Source organism: Pyrgilauda ruficollis, unplaced genomic scaffold, assembly GCF_017590135.1.
Source record: "Pyrgilauda ruficollis isolate IOZ18807 unplaced genomic scaffold, ASM1759013v1 scaffold47, whole genome shotgun sequence".
In the NCBI taxonomy this organism is placed as follows: domain Eukaryota; kingdom Metazoa; phylum Chordata; class Aves; order Passeriformes; family Passeridae; genus Pyrgilauda; species Pyrgilauda ruficollis.
Window position 1 is genome coordinate 5,754,592 of NW_024526266.1, and position 22,878 is coordinate 5,777,469.

The following is a 22,878-nucleotide window of genomic DNA, read 5'->3' on the forward strand; positions in this document are numbered from 1 at the left end:
GACACAGCGCTCCAGAAGTGGCCTCACCAGTGCCAAGTGCAGGGGAAGAATCACTTCCCTAGTTGTGTTGGCTACATTATTTAATGAAAACTTCCCCCCGCCCCAGGCACACAGGAGGCATTAGTTAGACAAAGGTGTTTATTCAGACCCCGATGATACAAGCTCATTGATGAAAGCATGAGTGGAGTGGCTCTCGGGGAATGTCCCAATTCCCAGGGACAGAATGTCCAAGGGCTGGGTGGCAGGCTGCCCCCAGCACGTGGCTCTTGGCCCCTGGTGGGTCTCCAGCTGCCTGCACTGGAAGCAGCTCCCCTTCCCAGGGGAATGCTGCACACGCAGCATGGTGGCAGTGTCCAGGGGCAGCTCTGGTCCAGGCTACAACCACAGGCATGGAGTCCCTCTGTGCTCCTGCAGCAGCTCCTGCTGGGCCTGCAGCCTTGGGGGACACGGTGGGTTTCAGTCTCAGGCAGGCTGGAAGCACTGGAGAGATGGAGCTGGTGTCACCCACTTCAGTCCCAAGGGGTGTCCCCACCCAGGAGCACCCCAGCCAGGAAGATGGCCACCCAGATGAGTTTTGAACAGGGTGCTGCGAGGCTCTTGCCACCCTCACCTCACAGGTTGGCATCGTATGCTGCATTGGTGAAGGTTCCTGGTGCTCCCAGGTCACTAGAAGGCAAACACAAGGATGTCACCTTGGGGAGTGCACGAGTGTGTGAAGGCCAGGGGTTAGCACAGCCCTGTCAGCCCTAGAGATGCTCCCGTAAAAAACCAGCCTCACACAGGCAGATCTGGGTGTCAGCAGGGTGGACATAGGGCTGTGACAATCACAGGGCAGAGCCACCCTCCTGCACAGCACAGCTCTCACCTTGTGGGTTTCAGGAGCTTCTTCTTCTCCTCTGAAAACAGTGTTGAAATGTCCATTGGGATAAAGCACATAGAAAAGAAATAACCAGATCTGTTTAGTGCAGGTCACAAGAAGCTGCAGCAGCAGCGTCTGAAATTGAGTGGAGTTTAACAGGCATGAGGTGGAGCTGCCTTAACAAGCATTTGCTGCCTTCTTCAGAGTGATGATGTTTATCTGGCTCTGCCCTCTAAACCGGGCTGCTGACATTTTCAGCTGGGCCAACTGCCAAGGACCCAAGCAACTCAGCAAATAAAACATGTAAATGGAGGCAGTCACACTGTTAAACTCTTCTGATCACCTCAGCCTCCCCTGGGACTTTCACCACCTTGCCTGAGAACCCTGGCCAAAGTTAGGGTGGGCTGCAGGAAGCATTTCTGTACCTCTGTCACTGAGCCTCTTCGCAAGAAGGGCAATGAGCCCCCCAGAGAGCACAAGACCAGCTACTGCCAGGGCTGTGCCACTGCTGTAAGCCAGGACTTGCTTTAGGAAGGCACTGTCCTCTGAAAAAAAGTCACAGAGCCACGCATTAGAAAGTTGTTGTCACTTCACAGCCCCTGGGGAGTACCCCTGCACCACATTCAAGATGTGCTTGGAGTAAAGCTGGAAGCACTGCAGTGCTAGAGGAGCTGGGGGGTCCTGCTGTACCTGCACAGACAGGGGGATCCCTGGTCCAGTTCCCCATGGCCTCACAGCGGAGCATCTCTGCTCCCATCCGAACAAACCCCTCCTCGCAGGAAAAGGTGCACGTGGAGTTGTAGGTGAAATTCCCGTGCACATGAGAGCAGCTCAGCTGTCCTCTGCTGGGGGGGGACAGCACTGGGCAGCTGATGGCTGCAGATAAAGCACAGCAGGAGCATCAAGAGACTGATAGCAGTGAGATGGGAACATGTGGGCTGGCAAGCCAGGGGATGAACTGACATAGCCCAGGGTGCTGAGGAGAGCACTCTGCTACAACAGAGCCCTCCCAGACATGTGTGAGATCACAGGATTTTTACCTTTGCAATATGTGGGGTCCCCAGTCCAGGTCCCCAGGGCTGTGCACTCACGGCTCTCTGGCCCCATCAGCACAAACCCCTTCTGGCAGGAGAAGGCACACGTGGAGCCAAAGGTGAAGTCCCCATGGAGATGGAAGCAGGCAGCCTGGCCCATCTTGGGGGCAGTCAGTGCTGAGCATTTGACGGCTGCAAGGGTAAAGAGGCACAGCTCAGAAAGGAGCCTGGGAGACTGTACTGTTGGGACCAAGGGGCTGGGGACACATCATAGAGTAACCCCACATAGTGACACCCTGAGCTGTGGCAGTAGCTCTACCTTCACAGCGTGGGGCATCCCCTGTCCAGATCCCTGTGGCTGTGCACTTGTGACTGTCTGACCCCATCAGCACAAACCCCTTCTGGCAGGAGAAGGCACACGTGGAGCCAAAGGTGAAGTCCCCATGGAGGTGGGAGCAGTTCAGCTCTCCCTGGTCTGGAGCTCTGAGCACTGGACAGGCAATGGCTGCAAGGACAGAGAAACATTTTCAAGCTGAAAAGTGGATACTACAAGGCTAGACTGTTGAAAGACCAGGACCAAGAGGGTCCTCTAGCAAACCTCCCATGCTCACAAAAGGCTTGTGACACCTTGAGCAGCGGCAATACCTTCACAGTGTGGTGTGTCCCCAGTCCAGGTCCCCAAGGCTGTGCACTCAAAGCTCTGCAGCCCCACCAAGGCAAATCCTGTCTGGCAGGAGAAGGCACACATGGATCCATAGGTGAAGTTGCCATGGAGGTGAGAGCAGTGCATCTCTCCCTGGTCAGGTGCACTTAGCACTGGACAGGTGATGGCTGCAGGGCAAAAAAGCACACTTCAGGCAGCAGCTTGGGGACTATGAGGCTGAATTCTTGTGATGAGAGAACTAAAAAGAGAACAAACATTCCAGAGTCTGCCCAAGGCCTGTGACACCTTGAGCAGCAGCTCTACCTTCACAGCGTGGGGCATCCCCTGTCCAGATCCCTGTGGCTGTGCACTCACGGCTCTCCAGCCCCATCAGCACAAACCCCTTCTGGCAGGAGAAGACACACATGGAGCCAAAGGTGAAGTTGCCGTGGAGGTGGGAGCAGTTCATCTCTCCTTTTTCTGGAGCACTGAGCACTGGACAGGCAATGGCTGCAGGGACACAGAAACAATTCAAGGAGGAGGCTGGGAACTACAAGGCTAAACTGTTTGGTGTGAGAGACTGGGAAAACCCTAGAGTCACCCCACAGGCAGTGACACCCTAAGTTCTAGCAGCAGCTCTACCTTCACAGCGTGGGGCATCCCCTGTCCATGTCCCCGTGGCTGTGCACTCACGGCTCTCCGGCCCCATCAGCACAACCCCCTTCTGGCAGGAGAAGGCACATGTGGAGCCAAAGGTGAAGTCCCCATGGAGGGGGGAGCAGTTCAGCTCTCCCTGGTCTGGTGCTCTGAGCACTGGACAGGCAATGGCTGCAGGGGTGGAGAAGCACTTTGAAAAGGAGTCTGAGGACTACAATGCTAAACTGTTGGAATGAAAGGACCAGGACACTGGAGAACATTCCAGGGTGAACCAGATGCCTGTGACATCTTGAGCAGCAGCAATACCTTCACAGTGTGGTGTGTCCCCAGTCCAGGTCCCCAAGGCTGTGCACTCAAAGCTCTGCAGCCCCACCAAGGCAAATCCTGTCTGGCAGGAGAAGGCACACATGGATCCATAGGTGAAGTTGCCATGGAGGTGAGAGCAGTGCATCTCTCCCTGGTCAGGTGCACTTAGCACTGGACAGGTGATGGCTGCAGGGCAAAAAAGCACACTTCAGGCAGCAGCTTGGGGACTATGAGGCTGAATTCTTGTGATGAGAGAACTAAAAAGAGAACAAACATCCAAGGCCTGTGACACCTTGAGCAGCAGCTCTACCTTCACAGCGTGGGGCATCCCCTGTCCAGATCCCTGTGGCTGTGCACTCACGGCTCTCCAGCCCCATCAGCACAAACCCCTTCTGGCAGGAGAAGGCACACGTGGAGCCAAAGGTGAAGTTGCCGTGGAGGTGGGAGCAGTTCATCTCTCCTTTTTCTGGAGCACTGAGCACTGGACAGGCAATAGCTGCAGGGACACAGAAACAATTCAAGGAGGAGGCTGGGAACTACAAGGCTAAACTGTTTGGTGTGAGAGACTGGGGAAACCCTAGAGTCACCCCACAGGCAGTGACACCCTAAGTTCTAGCAGCAGCTCTACCTTCACAGCGTGGGGCATCCCCTGTCCATGTCCCCGTGGCTGTGCACTCACGGCTCTCCGGCCCCATCAGCACAAACCCCTTCTGGCAGGAGAAGGCACACGTGGAGCCAAAGGTGAAGTCCCCATGGAGGTGGGAGCAGTTCAGCTCTCCCTGGTCTGGAGCTCTGAGCACCGGGCAGGTGACGGCTACAATGGGAGAGCAGAGCTCAGAGATGGGATAAATGAGGTTAAATCTAATAATTCAGGCTGAATCCAAATCAAATCTTACCCATACTCATCTCTTCAAAACTGTAGTTGGTGCAATGATTTTTCTGCCCTACAAGTGATTTCCTCATGGAGACACAGTTGCTGCTCTGCCAGAGCCCTGTTTATCCCTTTCACTACCCTGGACCAAAGCCCCTGCGAGGAAGGACCACAACTGCTGCAGTCCCATTCATCTCCCTCCTTTTACTGGAGCAGAGACCAGCCTCTGTCCTTGTCACAGTGGCAGAAGGATGACTTTGGGACTGTAAAGCACTGCAATGGCTAAAGAGGTTGTGTACCAGCCTCCCCTGCCTGTTTCCAGGGTGTGTTTTTCTGCATGCCAGGGTGATACCCAAGGTTTTCTGGGGTGAGTGGCTCTGCTGCCTGCGGAAGCACCAAAGGTCAGTGCCAGCAGGGCACTACCACCACCCAGCCCAGCTGAGACAGACTGCATTCGCTGCATCTTCTGCTTTCAAACTGACACCAAGCACTTTCCTGGGGAGACTTGTCCTTTCATAGCTATTTTACAGGCAATTCTGGTTTTCCAGTCTCCAGAGGTGCCTGTTGGTGAACATGCTGTGCGGGTGGGAACAGCTGACCCAGCCCCTTTGGGGGGCAGCCAGCAATGGGCACACAATGGCTGCAGGCAGGCACGGGGCAGAGTTTGAGGCAGGGCAGGCAGCCTTGCCCTGCACAGTCCTTGCTGCACCACCAGCCTTGCTTGCAGCCTTGCTCTGCTCATTTCTGGAGTAAGCCCAGCTGGCAACGCTTGCTAACACCATTTTGTTATCAGCACAGGACACCAACTGACTCATCTGATTGTTTGCAATAAAACAAAAAAATCAATCATATTACAGCCAGCAGGAAAAAAACAACAAGCTGGGAAAGCAAGCCCCTGGGAACCTGAAAAGTCTGGAGCACACAGGCTCAGCCCAGCTTGTCTGTGGGGATTTTTGCAAAATTGGGAGCCATCTCCTGCCCTTGCCCCTGCTGGGGATACTGGTTACAGAACAGTCACATCACATCTCCATGCTTGTTCCCCTTAACTGCAGACAGTTTTGCTGGTCTCAGCTACCTAAGATCCTGGCTTGGACCACAGGCACAACCTGCACAGGCAGCAGCAGCAGCACCACTAACTTCAAGGCAGGCTTCTTTTAAAAGGAATATATATATATAGATTTCTTCCCACTCCCACTCCTTCCCAGTCCCAGTTGTGTCCCATGTCTGCTCAACTCACCCCATCCTTGTGCAAGGCTGCAGGTGTACCACACAGGTGGAGGAAAGGTGGAGCAAGCCTCTTGCACCCCCAAAAAAGCCTGGCAGTTCTCTGGGATGCCTGGTGCCTAGCTGCAAACCCTCAAGCCACTGACAGGAAGATTTTCTCCTGCAGCATAACACACCACAGCTTTCTCTCCTTTGTGGTTTCCTGCCACACTCTGTCCCACCCAGCTTGTATCTAACCTCATTTCATGACTCCTTATCCCTGTCCAAGGTGGCCCACCCCTGCCAGGATACACCCTTCCCCTGGCTGTGGGACAGCAGCCCCTCTTTTCTCTTTCCCAAGATGCCAAATGCCTTCCCAAGGCAGATCAGGGTGGGCTAGGGGAGAGAGACACTGCCACAGAGTTGACAGAGGAGCCAGAACACCATCCTGACCCCACATTTGATGCACACAGGGTGCTGATATCTGAGTGCAGTTCAGTGCAGTAAGCATGGGCACTGGGACAGCCAGACAGAACAGGGCCTCACAGCTCACAGCTGCTCTGCCCATTGCAGCCTCCTCAGGGAATCCCACCCCACGTGCAGCAGCAGGAGATGCTTCCACAATAGGTAAGGGCACAGCAACACTTGTCTGCACAGGGCTGGTTCCCGTAAAGCATCAATGCTGCACCCCTGAGAGCCCCAGCCCCTGCCAGGCCCTACCTGTGCAGGTGGGGATGTTTGCTGACCATTCCTGGGAAGGCAGGCATCGCAGCACGCCCACCCCTCGCCGCTCAAACCCCTCGTGGCACCCGAACTCACAGGTGGAGTTGTAGCTGAAGTCTCCGTAGGGATGGCTGCAGTTCATGGCCACTCCCTTGGGCTCCAGCTTGGCACACTGCACAACTGGGAAAGATACGGTGCCACAGCCCATCAGGAGCACCAGAACTCTGCTTTGTCACCAGGGTTTGGACTCTGCAGGAGGGAGGGAGGGGTGGGGATGGATGTCTCACCATCCGTGCACTCAGGGCCATGGAAGCCGGGGTAGCACTCGCAGTGGTAGCTCCCAATGGTCTCCACGCACTCGCCATGCTGGCTGCACGGGAAGGGCTGGCAGGAGGCTGCACGCACAGGGGACAGTCATCAGGAGCTGCTGACCACCCTGCCGAGGTCCCCAGCCCACCCAATCCAGCTCTGGTCCGCAGTCCCCCTGCTCACCCCGGTAGCACAGCGCCTTCTTCTTCCGGTTGCAGGGTTCGTCATTCCACTTGCCGGACTGCTGCGGCCGCTGGATGTAGATCTCCACACAGTCCTGGTTGGAGCGGCGGTTGTTGGGCTCCCCCACTGCCCAGTTCTCTGCCTCCTTGGACAGCACCTTCCCCGTGCCCACCCAGGTCCAGATGCCGCCCAGCTTGCGGATGCCAATCCAGTAGTAGCGCCCGTGGTAGGGCAGGCTCTTGTTGAGGTACTCGATCTCCTTCTGGTTCTGGATTGCCACCAGGTCGGTAAAGAAGGTCTGGCAGAAATTCCTGGCCTGCTCCCACGTGTAGTCCCCTTGGTCACTGTAGTGGTAAGTCCAGGCACCCACCTCCACCCACAGCACCATGCCTGTGAAAGAGGATGAGGTCTGGGATTGATGCAGAAAGGATGCGAGCTGGGTCAGGGGTGGGATCCCTTGGGACATGAGAGTGGGCTAAGCCTGACATCACGGCCAAGAGATGCCAGGGATGGGCTGAGTGAAAGGATTGGATGAAGGGATGAGTGTGGATGAGAATGGGACTCCATGGGTACACAAAGGTGTGGGTAGATCAGGCATGGCAGAAGGAGCTGAGGACAGAGGCGATGGCACAGGGATGAGGAAGGTGGAGGTGACAGGTTAAAGGCTGAGATGGGGCAGCACAGGATGGGGCAGGCAGAACACAGGAAGCAGAAGAGCCCCAAGCAGTGATGCCAACCCTCCTCCGGCATAAGGATTGAAAACTCAGCCCCGTGGCCCTGTTCCCCTGCCCACAAAAGCTTCCCAAAGAGGAAAGTCACACTTCAAGATGGTTCCATAAACACAGTTCCTTCCTTGAGTGCAGATGTGCATACTTCAGTTTTCTTGCTTTACCCTGGTACATTAGAGCTAGATTGGAGCAAGGCAGAGCAGCCGATATGCCCTCACCCCCAAAAGCATTTGGACCCCAACCTGCTCATCTGAGACAGAGATAGTCTAGAGTCTTGTAAAACTCAGTGTTGCAAAACAAGGTCTTTCAAAAACAAGTTCATATTATGGTCATACCCAGCAGGCAGGGCAAAGCCAGAAAGTAACTGGCACCCACACCCAGAAGTGAAGGGCACTTCGCTGAAACCCTGTTCTTATTTACAGCATTTCATGCCACAACTTTATGCAATCAAAGGGTTTTAGCCACAGAAAGAAGCTTCCTCCATTCTCCCCAGGAGCAGCTATCTCCACAACTGCAGAAAGTGATGTTGGAATATCTTATCCCCATCTGTGCAGAAAGCAAGATGAGGATCAAAGTCTGCTCCAAACAACCAGCCTAGTTTACACTGTATCTCAGGAGAGCATTTTATCACGCTGCAGTTGTGCAAAGATCCGGGCAAAGATCTGCAGATTAGATGCAAATACACATCTTCTAAAGTCTAATTAGGGCTGTACTTTGGTCCATTGTTATACATTTTTGTAAGTAATTTCCCATCATTTGTCTGGCTTTTCTTGTGAAAGAGGAAACTATTCTCTGAAGCTGAGGAAAGTGTGGTTCACTCTTTACCCTTTGGGAATTTGGGGCTGCAGGACAGGAACTCAGGGCACCTTCTGGGAGCCTGCCCTATCCACAGCTCCCACCAACCTCCTCCTGGCCCCTGCTGCTCCCCAGCATGGCTCAAGGCAGCTGCCTGCTACCTTCACACAGCCCATCCCCAAACTGAGAAGGGCCAAAGTTTGACATCTGCTCCATGTCTGTCCTCCCCATACTCTCCTACCTCTTTCCTCCAGCTCCACCAGTTACACCCTCTCTATGGCACAGCTCATCTTCCCAGTCTTATGCTACCTCTCCCTGCCCCACCTGGTGCTGAGCCCCCAAATGAGTGCTGTTTTCCTGTTTTGACCCCTTGGCTCCCATGGCAGCCCTGATACCTCTTCCCAGGGTGGTGCTCAGCACCCTCCGCAGTTGAGGTGCCTTTGCCTTTTTGTTTTCTCCCACAGCCAAATCTCAGCCTCCTCCTGACACTGCACTTACCTCATTTCTGTTCCTTAGCTCAGTCACTAAGGTTCTTAGGAAAATAATTCAGCTCACAGAGGATTTCTGGGGACAGAGCAGGCACCAGTAGGTTTTGCTCTGTGCAATGCCAGCATGTGAAGGAAATACCCTACAGGCAGCAAAACCAAGTGAGTTTCTATACTCTTGATGTCAATTAGCAGCTCTAATTCTGTGTGGTTCTGCCCCAGCTGTGCTATGAACCGTTACACCCAGGGGTGCTGTGACTCCATCCATGCCCAACTCCCCAGCATGAGCATGGGTGTAGGCAGTGGGTAGAGCTCCCCTGCCTTTCCCCGGTTCACAGTACAGTTCACAGCACCAGCTGCCACGCTGCATTTGCGGAACCAAACATCCTGCAGGGACCTCAGCCATGGCCTGGCCCTTCCTGGGGGAGCACGGTCTGCTTGGAGGGAGCTCTGCACAAGCAGAGGCAGCCCCCGCCCAGCCCAGAGGGATCCAGCCCTGGGGATGGGCTGATGAGCCCCCAAAATAACAGTGCTACATTTCTCCAGTTTCTCAGACCCGCAGACTCCTTGGCAGCAGGGTCACACTAGACTTACTGAGTGGGTGGTGGGTGGCTTACCCCATGTGATGGCAGCGATGCCCAGGTAGGTGCCAGGAGAGCCCAGAGTCCGTGTCCTCCCAGCAGATTGCAGTCCCACAGCAGTGCCCTGACAGAGAGGGAGACATGAGCGTGCACATCCCAAGGGGTCCACACGTGCACCCACACTGCTGCCAGGCAGTCCTGGCTCACACAAGGGCAGAGGCTTGTGGCACTGGCACTCAGGCACACACGGTGCTCCCAGCCAGGTACGGCTCTGCTGCAGGAAGGACCCCTTGCAGTGAGGCACTTGGGGGGAGCACTTCACTCCTGGGGAGCCTTAAGTCCTGTGTCCCCCGAGCCCCTTCCTGCCCAGCCAGGGCTGGCATCTACCTCTGCAGTTGCTGTGCCCTGTGTGCTTGGCAGTGTCCCATGAGCCTGGGGTCGCTCGGGCAGGCTGTCCCCAGGATAGCCCCCAGATGTGGTTCCTGTCAGGGCCTGCCCACAGTCCTGCCCTCCCCTAATTCCCTTGTCTAGGCAGATGCCCAGTCATCCCAAGGAAAGGAGCAGAACTTACCATGTTGGTGCCGCAGCTGCACCGTGCCCAGCCCGTGGCAGCTATCCCTGGGTGGGCAGTGCTGCTCACGCTTCCTCTGAGTGTGCAGCAGATCTCTCTGCCCCTGGCCTCTTCCCCTCCCATCCCAGCCCTGCTACCAGCCCACTTCCTGCCCCACAGCCTCACCTCCCCCGCCACAGGGCTTTCCAGCCCCAAGAAACCCTTCTCTGAGCCCAGGGTTGGAGGCAAACAGTGGGGTCAGCACTGGCCACGGTCCTCATGGACCTAGCTTGGCAGCAGTCCCATGGCATGGGAGTTGGCTGCATCCCCACTGCCACAGGGATATGACAGCCACAGGAGATGACCCACAACGAGCCAGTCTTGCCCGAGCACCCCAGAAGGAGGAGAAGGATCCCCTGAAAAGTGTTCAGCCCCAGTCCACAATGCCTAGAGCACCGAGACCTCTCTGACCCACTGTGTCCATGTGGCAGCACCTACACTGGTGGAGGACAGAGGAGGCTGAGGTGTGCTGAGGTCCCTCGTAGGCTGAGTGGGAAAGTGGCTCACAACCTCCCAGCTCCCAGGCCAGATGCTCTCCTCGCATGCAGGCATTTTGTTCTGGCTGTGAATCTTCATATACCATTTATAAACAGTTACACAATGTATTTTTCTGTCTTTGCCTTTAAGTCTTTATGAGAAAGGTCCAGGAATATGCTAGAGGAACTTCCCCCTGACTTACTAACATCCTTTAGGAACTTCCACCAGTGTTTCAGGAACATGTCTAATTGTGTCCACCGCCCCTTGGATCATTATAATCATTATAAATCTTTTCTTACTCTATCCTGCTCATAAGTAGAATTGCCTTGGCCAGGTTTTCTGCAGAACTTACTCTGCTCACAGCTAAAGCCAAACAAGAGCCATGCAGGTCACATGTATTTTCCAGTTCCAAAGAAATTGATGCTGCTCCACAGGACATTCTAGACAAAAGGAGGAACCCATTCCACAAGAGCCATAACCCACTACAATTACTTTATCATTGGCCAGTATAAATGAACCTTGTTTCCTGTCTCTGGATATCTTCCTTGAAAAATGTTTTAATGCAGTTGTCTCTTTTTATGGAATTGATGAATCTGTACGTCCAGTAATTCAGGAACACTTGCTTCCTAGCAGCTCCTCTGCCAAGAGTAGTCAGTTATGGGAAGGGAAGGAGCAGCCAGGCAGGCAGAGAGGCAAGGGGCAGCTGCTGGTGAGGAGACCAGTGCCAAGTGCTGAGGGTCACCTGGGCAGGGCAGGAGCTGCCTCTCCTACTGATGAGAACTTCTGGGACTCAGAGGGATGTTCATGGGTACACAGTCCCAGGGCAGAGCAGGGTGTGCCCCTGCCAGTTTCACTTCTGCTCGAACCCGACATGGTAGGGCAGAGCGGCAGAAAAAAAATACTCCCACCTTTATTTTTGTAACTACAAATAGTTGTCGGTATTGCTTTAAAAATGGAATCAAGGTGTCTGAGATGCAGAGGCTGTTGCGCTGCAAAGACAGTACGTGACCAAGTTCGAGCTCTGTGTGAAGGCAGGTGCCCCATGCCTGTCCTACATGGCAGGATGGATACTTGGCATGTTGGAGGCTGGCTTTGCAAGTAGTAGAAAAAGATACACATGATAGGAGGGAGAGAAGACCCGAATCAGTTCTGCTGGGAGGTGGTTAATCACAAGGAGCCCTTTCACATCTCAGGTTATTTCCAAGGTTGGCTTCCTGAAAGGGATTCAGGATGCTGCAGGGCATCCTCATGCTGGATTCCTGCTGCTCTTCTCACCAAGGAAGGGCCTGAGCACTGTGGGGATTTCTCAGGTGTCAGGATGGTGCATCCTATCCCCCAGCCATCCCTCTGAGGACACAAGGCAAGCTGCCAGCTTTGCTCAGCATGGGCTCAAGGGAGCAGATACAAAGACACTTTCCTGTGTCACCTCCGCCCTGTCCCTCTGGACCCAGGCACAGGAATGGAGAAGTGCCTCCTTTGCTGTGCCCCAGTGCTGAGCACCAGTCGGGGCGATGCTCTCAGTGCCGTAGCGCCGTGCCGCAGGCTCTGCCCCTGGGGAAAGGGCACGGCCGCGCGTTGTTTAGGGCAGAGGCTCCCGCCCCAGGCTGGCACAACCTGTTCCCCTCCTTGTGCAATGTCTCCACAAACCGCAGAGGAACCGAGTCACCCGGCACTGCCCGGCCGGCTCGGCTGCTGCCCGCGATACGGCGGCACCTTCCTGGGAGCCCCGCTCGCCCCGGGGAGCGCTCAGCAGCCCACTGGAGGTACCCGATCCCGCCCGCAAGGGCTGTGGGCTGCTACCGGCGAGGACACACACGCCTGGGTGCAGCCCCGCTGCTGCCATCCCTCCGTTCCTCCCTGGGGACACGGGCGGCTCTGCCTGACGCTTTAGAGGCATCTCCCGAGCGCGGGCAGGAGATTCCCTTCCGCCACAGGCCCCCAGGAAGTGCTTGACCCAAAGGGTATCTCTGAGCTGCAGGGTGCCCTTGGGCAAGCCTGCCAGAGCACAGCTCCAGCAGCCGGAGCCTCCTCCTCCACACTTTTATCGGCTGCTGCCCCGCCTCAAGCAGCATCTGATAAAATCTTTCTCACAATTTCAAAGCGTTTGGACACGGGGAGACGCATTAAAGGTGCTACCCTGGCTTGGAGGGGCTGAGATGATTGCCAGGATTAGCCACGACCAGAAGTCCAGGGGCAGGTACCGTGTACCCCCCACCCACAGGGACCTTGAGGCACTGGGACAGCCCTGGCTGTGGAATATAGGGATAATTTTGGGCAAATCGCTCCTGCCCACCCTATCCAGACCCTCTCAGAGATGTTTCTTTGACCTCAGCTGTAGGACAGTTCTCTGCCTCCTGCCTTTCACTGCGAAGCTGGTGCTGGAGAGCCTTTTCACTGGGCATCACTGCCACACAGGTACCCCTGCCGGTGCTGCCTGCCAGCTCCCTGGCACCTGGCAGCAGCCACATGTGCACGGCACAGATAAGGGTTTGCCAAACAGGATGCCTGGGGCATAGATAACACCAACATTATCTCACTGCTTGAGTGATAGGGAGTAAACAAGTGACTCTGCCCACCCGGGGAATCCCAGGCAGCACCTCTGCCCTGCCAGCGAGCTGGGGCACAGGGTGGGTACGGACTGCTGGGGTGCAGCTGCAGGGATGTGCCACATCCAGGGGCAGCCCTGAGTGACAGCCAAACCACCCTGCCTACAGCTCCTAGGAACTGTGATTGCTCTGCTTCTGCCCTGCCTGGCTCTCCATGGCACTGTGCATCCCTGGAATGCTGAGACAAGCCACCGACTCACCTGGCCCTACCCCAGTAGAACCCATCCTCCTAGCAGGACAGTGGTACCAGCCACACTGGCTTGGTGTGGGGGCAGCTCAGGCACAGGAGACGCTGGTAACCAATGAACCAGGCCACCCTCACCCTGGACACCACCAGTGCTTTTGTAGTATGTCTGGTTTAATGCAGAGATTTCAACCTTCTCCCGTCTCACATAGCAAACCCAGAGCCAGATTCCTCTGCCTGTCACCTCTGTCACCCGCTGTGTGCTATTGCCTGCTCCCCTCCCCGGGCAGCAGATGAACAGGCTCAGCACCAAGAGCTGTGTCTCTAGTCAGGGCTAGCCCCTGCACAGCAAAAGACATCCTCTCCTGTGGCCAGGAAATCCTGTGGCATCTCCTCCAGCTGTGCCCAGCTGTGTTTCACCTGAGACAGAAGCAACTTTGAGGGCATTCTTCACTTCTGGCAGGCCAGGGCTGAGCTTTCCTCTTCTAAAAGTTCCTCTCTCTTTCTCACCTCCCTGCTTCAGCACACAGCCTGTCTGGCTCAGCTGCTGCCAGTGTTGCAGCAAGCACTCTCCTGGGTGATGATTTCTCCCCTGGGATCTTGGTTACCTTTCTGCTCCAAGGAGTTATTGTGTTGTCTATTTGGATTAGTGATTTATTAACTGCAGATAGGGCAGGCACTGGCACAACATGTTTTAAAGTCTTTTTTATGCCTCAACCACCTTGCTTTTGTAGACCTACAAAGTGCCCTGTCTGTACTGCCCCAGCTGTTGCAAACTGCTGGGCTCTGCCCAGTGCAGCATCCCTTGGTGCGTGACCCCAGGGACAGGGTAGCTCCATCTGAATCACTGCCTCTGTGGCCATCCAGTGCTCCATGCACAGGGTGGGTGGCCCTTGCTGAAGCTGGCTCTGCCTAAGAATCCTGATTTCTGGGGAAAGCCCCTGCAAGAAAGAAACAAAAGCTAAAATAATGAGGGGAAGGATGTTCCTAGCCACTTGTTGTTACCTTTGAAATTAATTCTTACTCCTGTGACCTCTTGCAGCTCTGCTTTAAGAGCAAGATGGTCACAGACAACAATTTAACAGTACTTCATCCATGAGCAGAGGGGTACAAGCTCCTTCACATCTAAGCAGCAAAGGCAAAAGGTCTTTTCTCCACTTTTCTGACAGGAAATGGCAAGGCAACATTGGCTGTGCTTTCCTAGCTTCTTTTTATTTTTATTTACCCTTAAGGAAAAGGACTATTTTGCAGAGAGGCATCTTGGGAGGACTCACTGGCCCGACGAGAGGTGAGGCAGAACCTTCTACTCCCACCAACTCCTGCTGCCCTGTGGGACTCAGGTGGCCCAGCCCCGTACCGGCACCGTACCTGGCTTCCCAGGGCAGGGCGCAGCTCCCCGGGCTGCCCGGCTCTGGCCGCAGCCGGCCCTCCTCTGCTGCCTCCGCGGCTGTCACACCATCGTCACACGAAGGCTTCCCGGTACTCTGCAAGACCTAGAAACCCGCTTTTGCCCTCCAGGCGCTGAGGCCCTTCGGCAGAGGCGCGGGGCCGGGAGCAGTGTCCTCCCAGAGGGACGGCGGCGCGGGCAGCGCACGGAGCTGTGCCGGCTGCGGCGTCTGTCCTGTCTGCCGCGGCGGAGCCGGGACGGTACCGTGGGGGTGCCGGGGCCCGCTGTGCCGTGTCCATTGGCCCGCGGGCCGTTGCTCTCCACGATGAGCCGGAGAAGGCCTGCGCCAGGGAAGTCCATAATGACCACCCCCCAGCGCACGGGCTGCCCGCCCCGGCGCCGCAGATGCTGGCAGCAGCGGGGATTCACAAAGCGGGCCACCTCCTCTGGGCAGGTGAAGAGCCCATTGCCGGAGCAGAAGGTGAGGTACATGGTGCTGGGGTCTCCGCCGGCCGCCTTCTCCAGGTGCCGCCGCGCCCGGGCCCACTTGCGCTCCAGTGAGAGCACGTTCCAAGCGTCGCTGATGCTCAGCTTCTCGTAGGGGATGCCCAGCACCTGCCGCGCCAGCGCCTCCAGCACCACTATCTTCCCGCGCACCTGGCCCAGCGTTGGCACCTCCTCCCGGCACCACACGCAGCCCTGTCCCTCTTCCAGCAGGCAGCGGTGCAGCTGGGCAGCGAAGCCGGGCCGGGAGAAGATGGGCAGCTCCTCCTTGATGCGCATAAGCACGGCCTCGCCGGGGTGGGCGCGGAGGAAGTGCAGGGTGCGGCGCAGGACGCCGCGCAGGCTGGCCCGCTGGAAGGTGCAGAGGTGGTAGATGCGGAGCTCTCCCCGCGACAGCTTGCAGCGCACATCCAGGAAGCGGATGCCGGCCGCCAGCTGGGCCTCCAGGCCCCAGCTCTGGCACCGCAGGCGCCGGCCACCGAACAGGCTGAGGGAGTCGTGGGTGCCAGGGATGGAGAGGTGGGAAAGGGGCAGGGCGTCGGGGAGCTCCGCCATCCAGTCAGGGCAGCAGGCTGCTGGCTGGGGCACGCAGTCGAAGGCAGCGCTGCGCCGGGACCATGTCTCCATGCCACCAGGAGAGCGGGCACCCTGGTACCTGGCTGGCCCCCCAGAGCCCTGCTGTGGAGGAGAAGCAGACCATGAGTGGTGGGAGCATGACCCCAGGCGTCCTGATCCCACCCTCCCCAGTGGTATCCCCACTGTACCATGAAACCCTGGAACACACCATACCCTATAACATACCACATGCGCCCCATATACTTTGCTGCCTGTACTTCTGTTGAACTGTACTGTTCCCCTGCTACTCTCAAGCCCCCGTCTCAGTCCCCCCGAGCCCTGGTATGCTCCAGCCTCCCCCTCATTCACCCACCTGGGTCTACCTGTGGCTGTGGAGCAGAGCCCAATGAGCAGGGCACAGCCGTGGGTGCCGGCGGCACACTGGCAGGTGGAGCGGGATGCCAGCCATTAACCCGGTGACTGTCATGACGCGCATCCTGCCTCGCAAATGGCACGTGCATCTGGGATTCATCCTCAGCCCTCGGCCAAGGAGCGCACTTGACAGACACACCAGGCTGGAAAACCCCCTGGCTGATCCCGACAGCAGCCATTCTGCACCTCCCTCCCCAGGAATCAGGACAAACGGGATCATGGTGCCGCGGGGCCCCTTGATGCTGCCCACGGGAGTGGCTGTGCAGAGCCGAGGGGTGCCTGCATGCCTGCTCCAGAGCTATGTCCCGGTGGGACCTGGACCGCCCCGGTGAGGATTGGCGTCGTCCCTGTCAGATGGACAACGCAGTGTCCTGAGCGGGGGTCTGTGCCTGCCAGCACATCCCAGGACCTGCTCAGCGTGAGTTCCTAAGGAAGTGGGCTTCATCTCCTTGCTCTTCGGGCACCAGGGACTGCTTCACACTGGAGTCACTGCAAGGCTGCCCGGCGGGGAGTGACCCACGTCCTGCCCAGGGGACAAAGCTGCCGAGCACTGAACCCAGCGGGGTTTGGAGAGGAGCCGCCGGAGAGGTCACAGACCCCTCCGAGCATCCCTCCAGCTCACATCCCCTCCGCCTGAGCGGGGCCGGCACAGGGATCCTCGGGGGGCGTTCGGCTCTGCCACTGCAGGAACAGCCGGCGGGGACCGGCCAAGGGGCGCCTTCCCTGCGCGCTGGGCGCAGCGGCCGGGCTGAGCGGGGGTCCCCCGGGCTGCCCCCGCCCAACAGTCCCGCCCTGGCGCCGGCAACAGCCCCGGCTCACGTCCGCCCGCGGCTCCCGGGGCACGGAGCGCCCCGCCCGCGGAGCCGCAGCGCGGCGGCGCAGCCGCTCCCGCCCCGGCCCGGCCCCGTCCGCTGCTCTCGGCATGGCTGCGGCGGGCGGCGGCGGCAGGAGCTGCTTCGTGCTGGGCGCCTCCGGGGAGACGGGCCGGGTGCTGCTGCGGGAGCTGCTGGCCCAGCGGGCCTTCGCCCGGGTCACGCTGATCGGGCGGCGCCGGCTGAGCCTGGGCGAGGCGGCGGGGGCCGTGGTGCGCGGGCCGGGGACAGGGCTGGCCGTGGTGGCGGGGACCGCGCCGGCGGCTCTGACCCTCGGCCTCCCCGCAGGAGCAGGCGGTGGTGGACTTCGAGCGGCTGGGCGAGCACGCCGCCGCCTTCCAGGGACACGACGTGGGCTTCTGCTGCCTGGGCACTACCAGGGCCAAGGCTGGCGCAGTGAGTGGAGACACCCTGACCCCCGGCGAGCAGGGGTCCCGCTTGTCCCCTCCCCTGCCCGCTTCCTGCCCCGCCGACCCTCCTCTCCCCCCGCAGGATGGCTTTGTCCGTGTGGATCGGGACTACGTGGCGCAGGCAGCAGAGCTGGCGCGGGCAGGGGGCTGCAAACACTTTGTCCTGCAGTCCTCCCGGGGGGCAAACGCACAGAGCCGCTTCCTCTACCTCCGCGTGAAGGTGAGGGGGCTGCTGGGTGGGCTCCTGATGCTCGTGCAGGAGTCATGGGATACCGGGATGCTCGGGAAGCAAGCAGGAGCTGAGGTTTAGAGATGCAAATGGCTCGGGGAGTCCTGCTGCTGCAGGACAAGGGAAGGGCCTGGCTGGACAGCTACGCAACTGTCTTCTTATAAAGCAGCACAACCCCTGCATGCAACGTCTGCCTCCCTCCAAAAACTCTAGAAACATCTGCTGGGGTTGTCCAGCCCAACAACAGTTCCCCAGCCTTAAGCTGGGATGGCTTCACAGCTATGTGGGGAGGCTCAGGGCTGTGTCCAGGTGAGAAATGAACTATCCCGCGATGGAGAGCCTGCAGGCTCCCCAGGGAGGACCACGCCCGTCGCAAAAGCTTTTTTCTCCCTATGTTGTGTGCTGCCACTCCCAAAGCCTGCTGGACTCAGAGCTGCCTGCCAGTGTCTTGTGCCGCCTGGATCCATCCCCAGGCTGGATGCTGAGTCCAGATGCTCTCTGGAGCAGCCTGTTGCAGTTTAGTGTGATGGTTGCAAGGACGCACTGCTGACCTGTGATCTGTGTCCACCACGGGCCCTTGCCCCGGCTGCCTGGCCTGGAGAGCTGATCCCTGCCTGGTTTGTTCCAGCCTCACGCTGGCATTAGTGCTATCCTGCCCTTGGCTCAGCAGCCCTTTCCTGCCTGTTCATGGGGTGGCAGGGATGGTGCTTGCAGTCATCCTTGTCTCCTTTCATCCTGCCTGGCTGCTCTGACAGGGAGAAGTGGAAAACCTGGTCCAGGCTGTTGGCTTTGATCACTGTACCATTCTCCGGCCAGCGTGAGTAGTGGTGGAGGAGGGAGGGCGCAGGGTGGAGGGTTGCCAGGGCAGCAGGGAACTGCTTCACTGGGAGATGGAGGAAGAGAAAGGACATATGAGGGCAGGGCTCGGGATGGAAGTGAAGAATGCCAGCAGCTGCAAATGCAGTTCATGGATGAGCAGACTGCTTCCCAGTGCTGCAGGGAGCAAGCCCTGCAGTTTCCTATGGCCCATCCCAATGCTAGTGCCATGTGCCATGCAAGGACAGGAGCCTTGGGCTTAAAAACACAAGTTGAGGCACATAGGTCAGAGCTTAGCTCCAGATGGACCTTGACCTTATGCAGAGGGAGCACACACCTATGTCCTTTCAAGTGTACTGTGCTCTTGCCACCTAGGAGAACTGGAATTCTACTTTTGTCAGCACAGTGGGGAAAGGAGTTTAGTGTCCAAGGGCTCAGCTCTGTCATGTTCCATGACCCTGCCAAAGCCCATGTCAGTTCAGGGATCTTGTCTGGGCCCTGGTGCAGCTGGAGAACTCAGTCTCTAGCTTTCACCCTGCATTGTTTCGTGCTGACCCACCTCACCTCCTTGCTCTGCAGGGTGCTGCTGTGCAAGCGCCAGGAGTCCCGACCCATGGAGTGGATAGCCCAGCAGTTCTTGGGTGCTGTGGCTCGGCTGTTCCCCACTGCTTACTCAGTGCCTGTGGAAATGGTAGCCAGGGCTATGGTGGCCTGCGCTCTGCAGCCAGGAGAGGGGAAGGTAAAGGTGCTGGAGAACAGGGCCATCCATGAGCTGGGAAATGCAACGCCACAGCAGGACACATAGAGCTGAAGGGATGGCAGGCAGGAGCTTGGTTCATGCTTCAGGTGCTCTCTGGGCTGAGGATGAACGCATGCATGGGAGAGGTGTGGGGTGCTTGCATGGCTAATGTGGAGCCAGAGGTACATCCACTTCTTTGCACTTTGGCTCATTCTGTCAAGGGATCAAACATGCAGGTGCTGGCTGTTGGGTGAGGAGAAACAATGTGCTCTGCTGCCTGGATCCATAAAATGAATACGGGTAAAGATGATGTAATCCAGGCCTTGAATAAAACCCTGTGACTGATCTGGTTGTGCCGGCTTTGTGTTGAAATAATGTCTGCCACCCACACACCAATAACCCAGCCTCAGCCTCATGTGCTCAGATCATGTCACGTCAGGGAATGCTCACAGGCAGGTGACAGGCACAGGAAAGCAGAGACAAGGCACAGCTGCCTGTGTGGAGGCTGCACTTGACAGAGCACACGGTGGCACCAGTGCTGCTTGGATAGCAGAGCTCCTGGATGCTCAGCAGCAGCTGCTGAGGTGCCAGGAGTGGTGGCTCTGCCTGCAGCAGGCCTGTGCAGACACTCCTGGCCTCATCTGCTCAGGGTGCAGAGCTCTAGGGACACTGCTATCCACACCTGGCCTGCCACTTGGTACCTGTAGTCACAAAAACACTATGCAAATATTTGCAAATGCCCATCTCTCTGGATTTTCCTTGCAAGCACAAATGAGCCCGAGTCCAGCCCCGTTTTCCCAGGAAAGCTCTGGATGTGCAAAAGTTCAGGTCAGCCCTGTGCACATCTTACAGGGGGCTTGTTCCTGCCCAGGTGCCAGAATGGGAGCAGGTTCCTTCTGTGGGCGTGGAGGAGGCACGAGGAGCAGGCACGAGGAGCAGGGCAGTGTCCCAGGCGCGGCCCCGGCTGTTCTCAGGCCTCCTGCTCAGGGTCGAGGAACTCGGTGGCTCCCCACATGGGATGCAGAACATACGTGACTCCCAAGTTCCCTGCTGGCCCGAGTCCCAGTGCTCGGGGTAACACTGCTTTCCAGGATTCTCCCTGACCTCCCCCACGGCTCCTGTGTCAGTGACTTGGATGTGGCAAATGGAAGGAGCCTAGATCTCATCTCCTCCTTCTACACAAGCATTTCCATCGTTGCCTTGGGCCTCAGAAAGTTGGTGGAGGCAGTGAGATGGTGTAGGCCTGCACCTAGACAATTCCTCAGGCATGTGAGGGGCTCAGTTCAAAGGGGCCACAGAGCCACAGCTACTGATAAGACTGTCCCAGTGTGAGCAAAACAACACCTTTGGAATAGTATTTAATGCACAAAGGGAAATGAGAGGTAGCTGGTCAGCATCATGCAAATATGAGGAGCACAAAGGCTGGTCACCTGCAACACTGGGTTACACAGGCATGGTGCACTCAACGCTCAAAGAGATTTTTTTTTAAAGGGCTTGTGTGCTTATACAAGGGAGTGGAAATGAACACCTGAAGTGATAACACCTTAAAATAAGTGAAAATTGAGATGAGAGAATAAAAAAAAAAAATAATTCAAGCTCTGGAAAGTTACAGGTGAAAAGCAAGCCACAGAAGATGTGAGAAAGCATCCTAAAGGCATAAACCTGAATTATGACTATGTGAGAAGCAGAAAGTTCTCCAGGGAGGCTCAAGGACAGGATGTGATCAGGCTCTATAGGAAGGAATGAGCCATCACAGAAAGCCTCACTGTGTTACTTGCATTGCCCTTTGCTGTTAGAGAGCTCACATTACCATCATTCCTTAGGGGACACACATGTGCATGACTGTCCCAAAGCATTCAGGAGAAAAAAAAAAAAAATTTAACACCATTTTTAGAACACATGGTTAAAAGTCTGCCAGAAGGAGCACTCAGATGAATGGCCAAATACTCTCCTGGGTGAGAATTGCAGCGATCCCTTTACCAAAAGGTCAACATTGTTAAATATGATGCTAGTTCTTAAAAAGTTCCAGTGGGAACCAGGAAACAGCAAAGCAGCTAGGCTACCTTCTATAAAAGGCACGTTGCTAGAAAGGATAATAAAGTCTGGAAATAACAGGGCCAAGGATAAATTTGGTGTAATGGGAGATTCCAAGTGGCTTTTGAGGGGGCAGTTGCAAGACACAAGTCTGGAGCCCTTTTGGAGGAAACCAGCCATTGTGTACACAAGACAATCTGCTCCTCAGAGTGCACTCAGATCTCCAAAAAGCTCTCCCAGAAGGGCTCTTAAAGAAATTAAGCTGTCGTGAGAAGATGAGGAAGGTCTGTGTAGTTTCTTATTGGAAATATTTTCTTAGCACTCCAAAGCCTTGAAACACACAAAACAAACATTTCTTGCTGGACAAAGGTCTGTGGAAAACACAAGCCATTTCTGTGTAACCCTTGTTTCTGCTCAATGGTAACAGTTTCTTTTTCAGTGTTTCAGATAAATCTGTGTTAAAATGCACAGCTGAAATCCCAGCACACAGTATAGTTTCCTTATCACCCTTCCACATGGAGTGTCCTCACACACTTTGGACCTCAGTTGCCCATTTTGCTCTGTGCACTCCTTAAACCCCCAGCCCAGAGCTTTGGAAGAGATTTTAGACCATTGGTCACTGAATTACAGCAGAGAGGATTTGCCCACCTAGGGCTGAAGGAGGTAAAGGAGACTGAAGTCTGTAGGGAAGAGACCCAGTCCCTCCAGGGGGGTCTCACTGTGGAAAGCTCCATGTTCCTCTGAGCAGCAGGAGGTCTGCAGAGATGGAGCAGAGATGGAGCCGAGATGGAGTCCTTGGCACGCCGGGCTAGGCTCTCGGTGTTCCAAGGGCGCGCAGCCTTGGCTGCAGCCGCGGGGAGAGCGGAGCAGGGAAGGGACTCAGAGGCTGCAGGAGGACAGCAGGCTGCAGCCAGAGGGCAGCATTAACAAACCACCTGGTCCCCAGAGCCGCGTTCTCCTGGGATTCCCACGGTGGCTTTATTACAGCAGATTCATGATGAAAGGGTCGCTGCGTTCCCAAGGGCTCAGCAGTGGGCGTTTCCCAGGAGGTGCCACAGTCCCGCTGTCCCTCCCAGCCCTGAACTGTGAGAACCGCCGGTCCCTTTTGCCCGACCCATGCTGCCACTGCCTTCCCTCCGAGCCAGGGGCTGCCTGAACACCGGCAAAGCCTCCTGCAAACAGCACCACGCTTCAAAGGAGCTCTTCAAAGCAGCCTCTGAGCGGGCACTCAGTGACATCCTGGTGACATCCCTGCTGGCAAATGCGTGGCTCTGATGAACTCTCTGGCCCCAAGGGCACTGGCACAGCCCAGCAAAGGTGCAGCTTGCAAGGCTATGTTCCTCCAGGGAGCAGGGGCTGCACCCCAGCTGCTGGGAGATGGGGCCACTGAGCCTTGTGCTACTCCTGATTGGGGTGAGGCACCTCCAAGCCCCTCCTGAGTCCTCTGGGAGCAGGGCAGAATGAGAACAGCCTGGAAGAGTAAAGGACCTCTCCTCTGTTGGTGCTGCTCTTCCCTTCCCCACTCTGTGAGACACAAGGGAGGCTGGTGGGTACCTCCATGCCAGCAGAGGAAAGGGCAGCCCACCACACCCTGGCTCTGACGCCTTGCCTGAGTACATCTTGGGGATTCCAATCAGCCCAAACCA

The 22,878-nt window shown here is 56.8% G+C and overlaps 2 protein-coding genes across 13 annotated transcripts; one reads left to right on the forward strand and one right to left on the reverse strand.

Annotated features, from left to right (window-relative positions):
* Positions 1-130: 130 nt before the first annotated feature.
* Positions 131-14,708, reverse strand: LOC121359770 (P-selectin-like). 12 transcript variants are annotated; one of them, XM_041478966.1, is made up of 18 exons: positions 10,426-10,759; positions 9,414-9,501; positions 6,789-7,178; positions 6,584-6,691; positions 6,294-6,476; positions 4,128-4,313; positions 3,810-3,995; positions 3,500-3,685; positions 3,179-3,364; positions 2,861-3,046; positions 2,539-2,724; positions 2,213-2,398; positions 1,900-2,085; positions 1,550-1,735; positions 1,285-1,404; positions 866-896; positions 611-666; positions 131-436 (listed from the first exon to the last, which is right to left on the reverse strand). In XM_041478966.1, exons 1-17 carry the CDS (start codon positions 10,561-10,563, stop codon positions 612-614), a joined length of 2,787 nt encoding a protein of 928 aa, XP_041334900.1. In that variant the 5' UTR covers positions 10,564-10,759; the 3' UTR covers positions 131-436; position 611. The 12 variants fall into 12 exon arrangements, with proteins under 12 accessions (XP_041334900.1, XP_041334899.1, XP_041334907.1 ...); XM_041478965.1 differs by having other exon boundaries at positions 131-480; XM_041478973.1 differs by lacking the exon at positions 10,426-10,759 and adding an exon at positions 14,623-14,664 and having other exon boundaries at positions 131-666.
* Positions 14,709-16,106: 1,398 nt separating this feature from the next.
* On the forward strand, positions 16,107-19,543 carry HTATIP2 (HIV-1 Tat interactive protein 2). The gene is made up of 5 exons (XM_041478978.1): positions 16,107-17,216; positions 17,293-17,400; positions 17,497-17,634; positions 18,399-18,460; positions 19,039-19,543. The coding sequence occupies exons 1-5, from the start codon at positions 17,055-17,057 to the stop codon at positions 19,262-19,264; spliced, it is 696 nt and encodes a 231-aa protein (XP_041334912.1). The 5' UTR covers positions 16,107-17,054; the 3' UTR covers positions 19,265-19,543.
* The last annotated feature ends 3,335 nt before the right edge of the window (positions 19,544-22,878 follow it).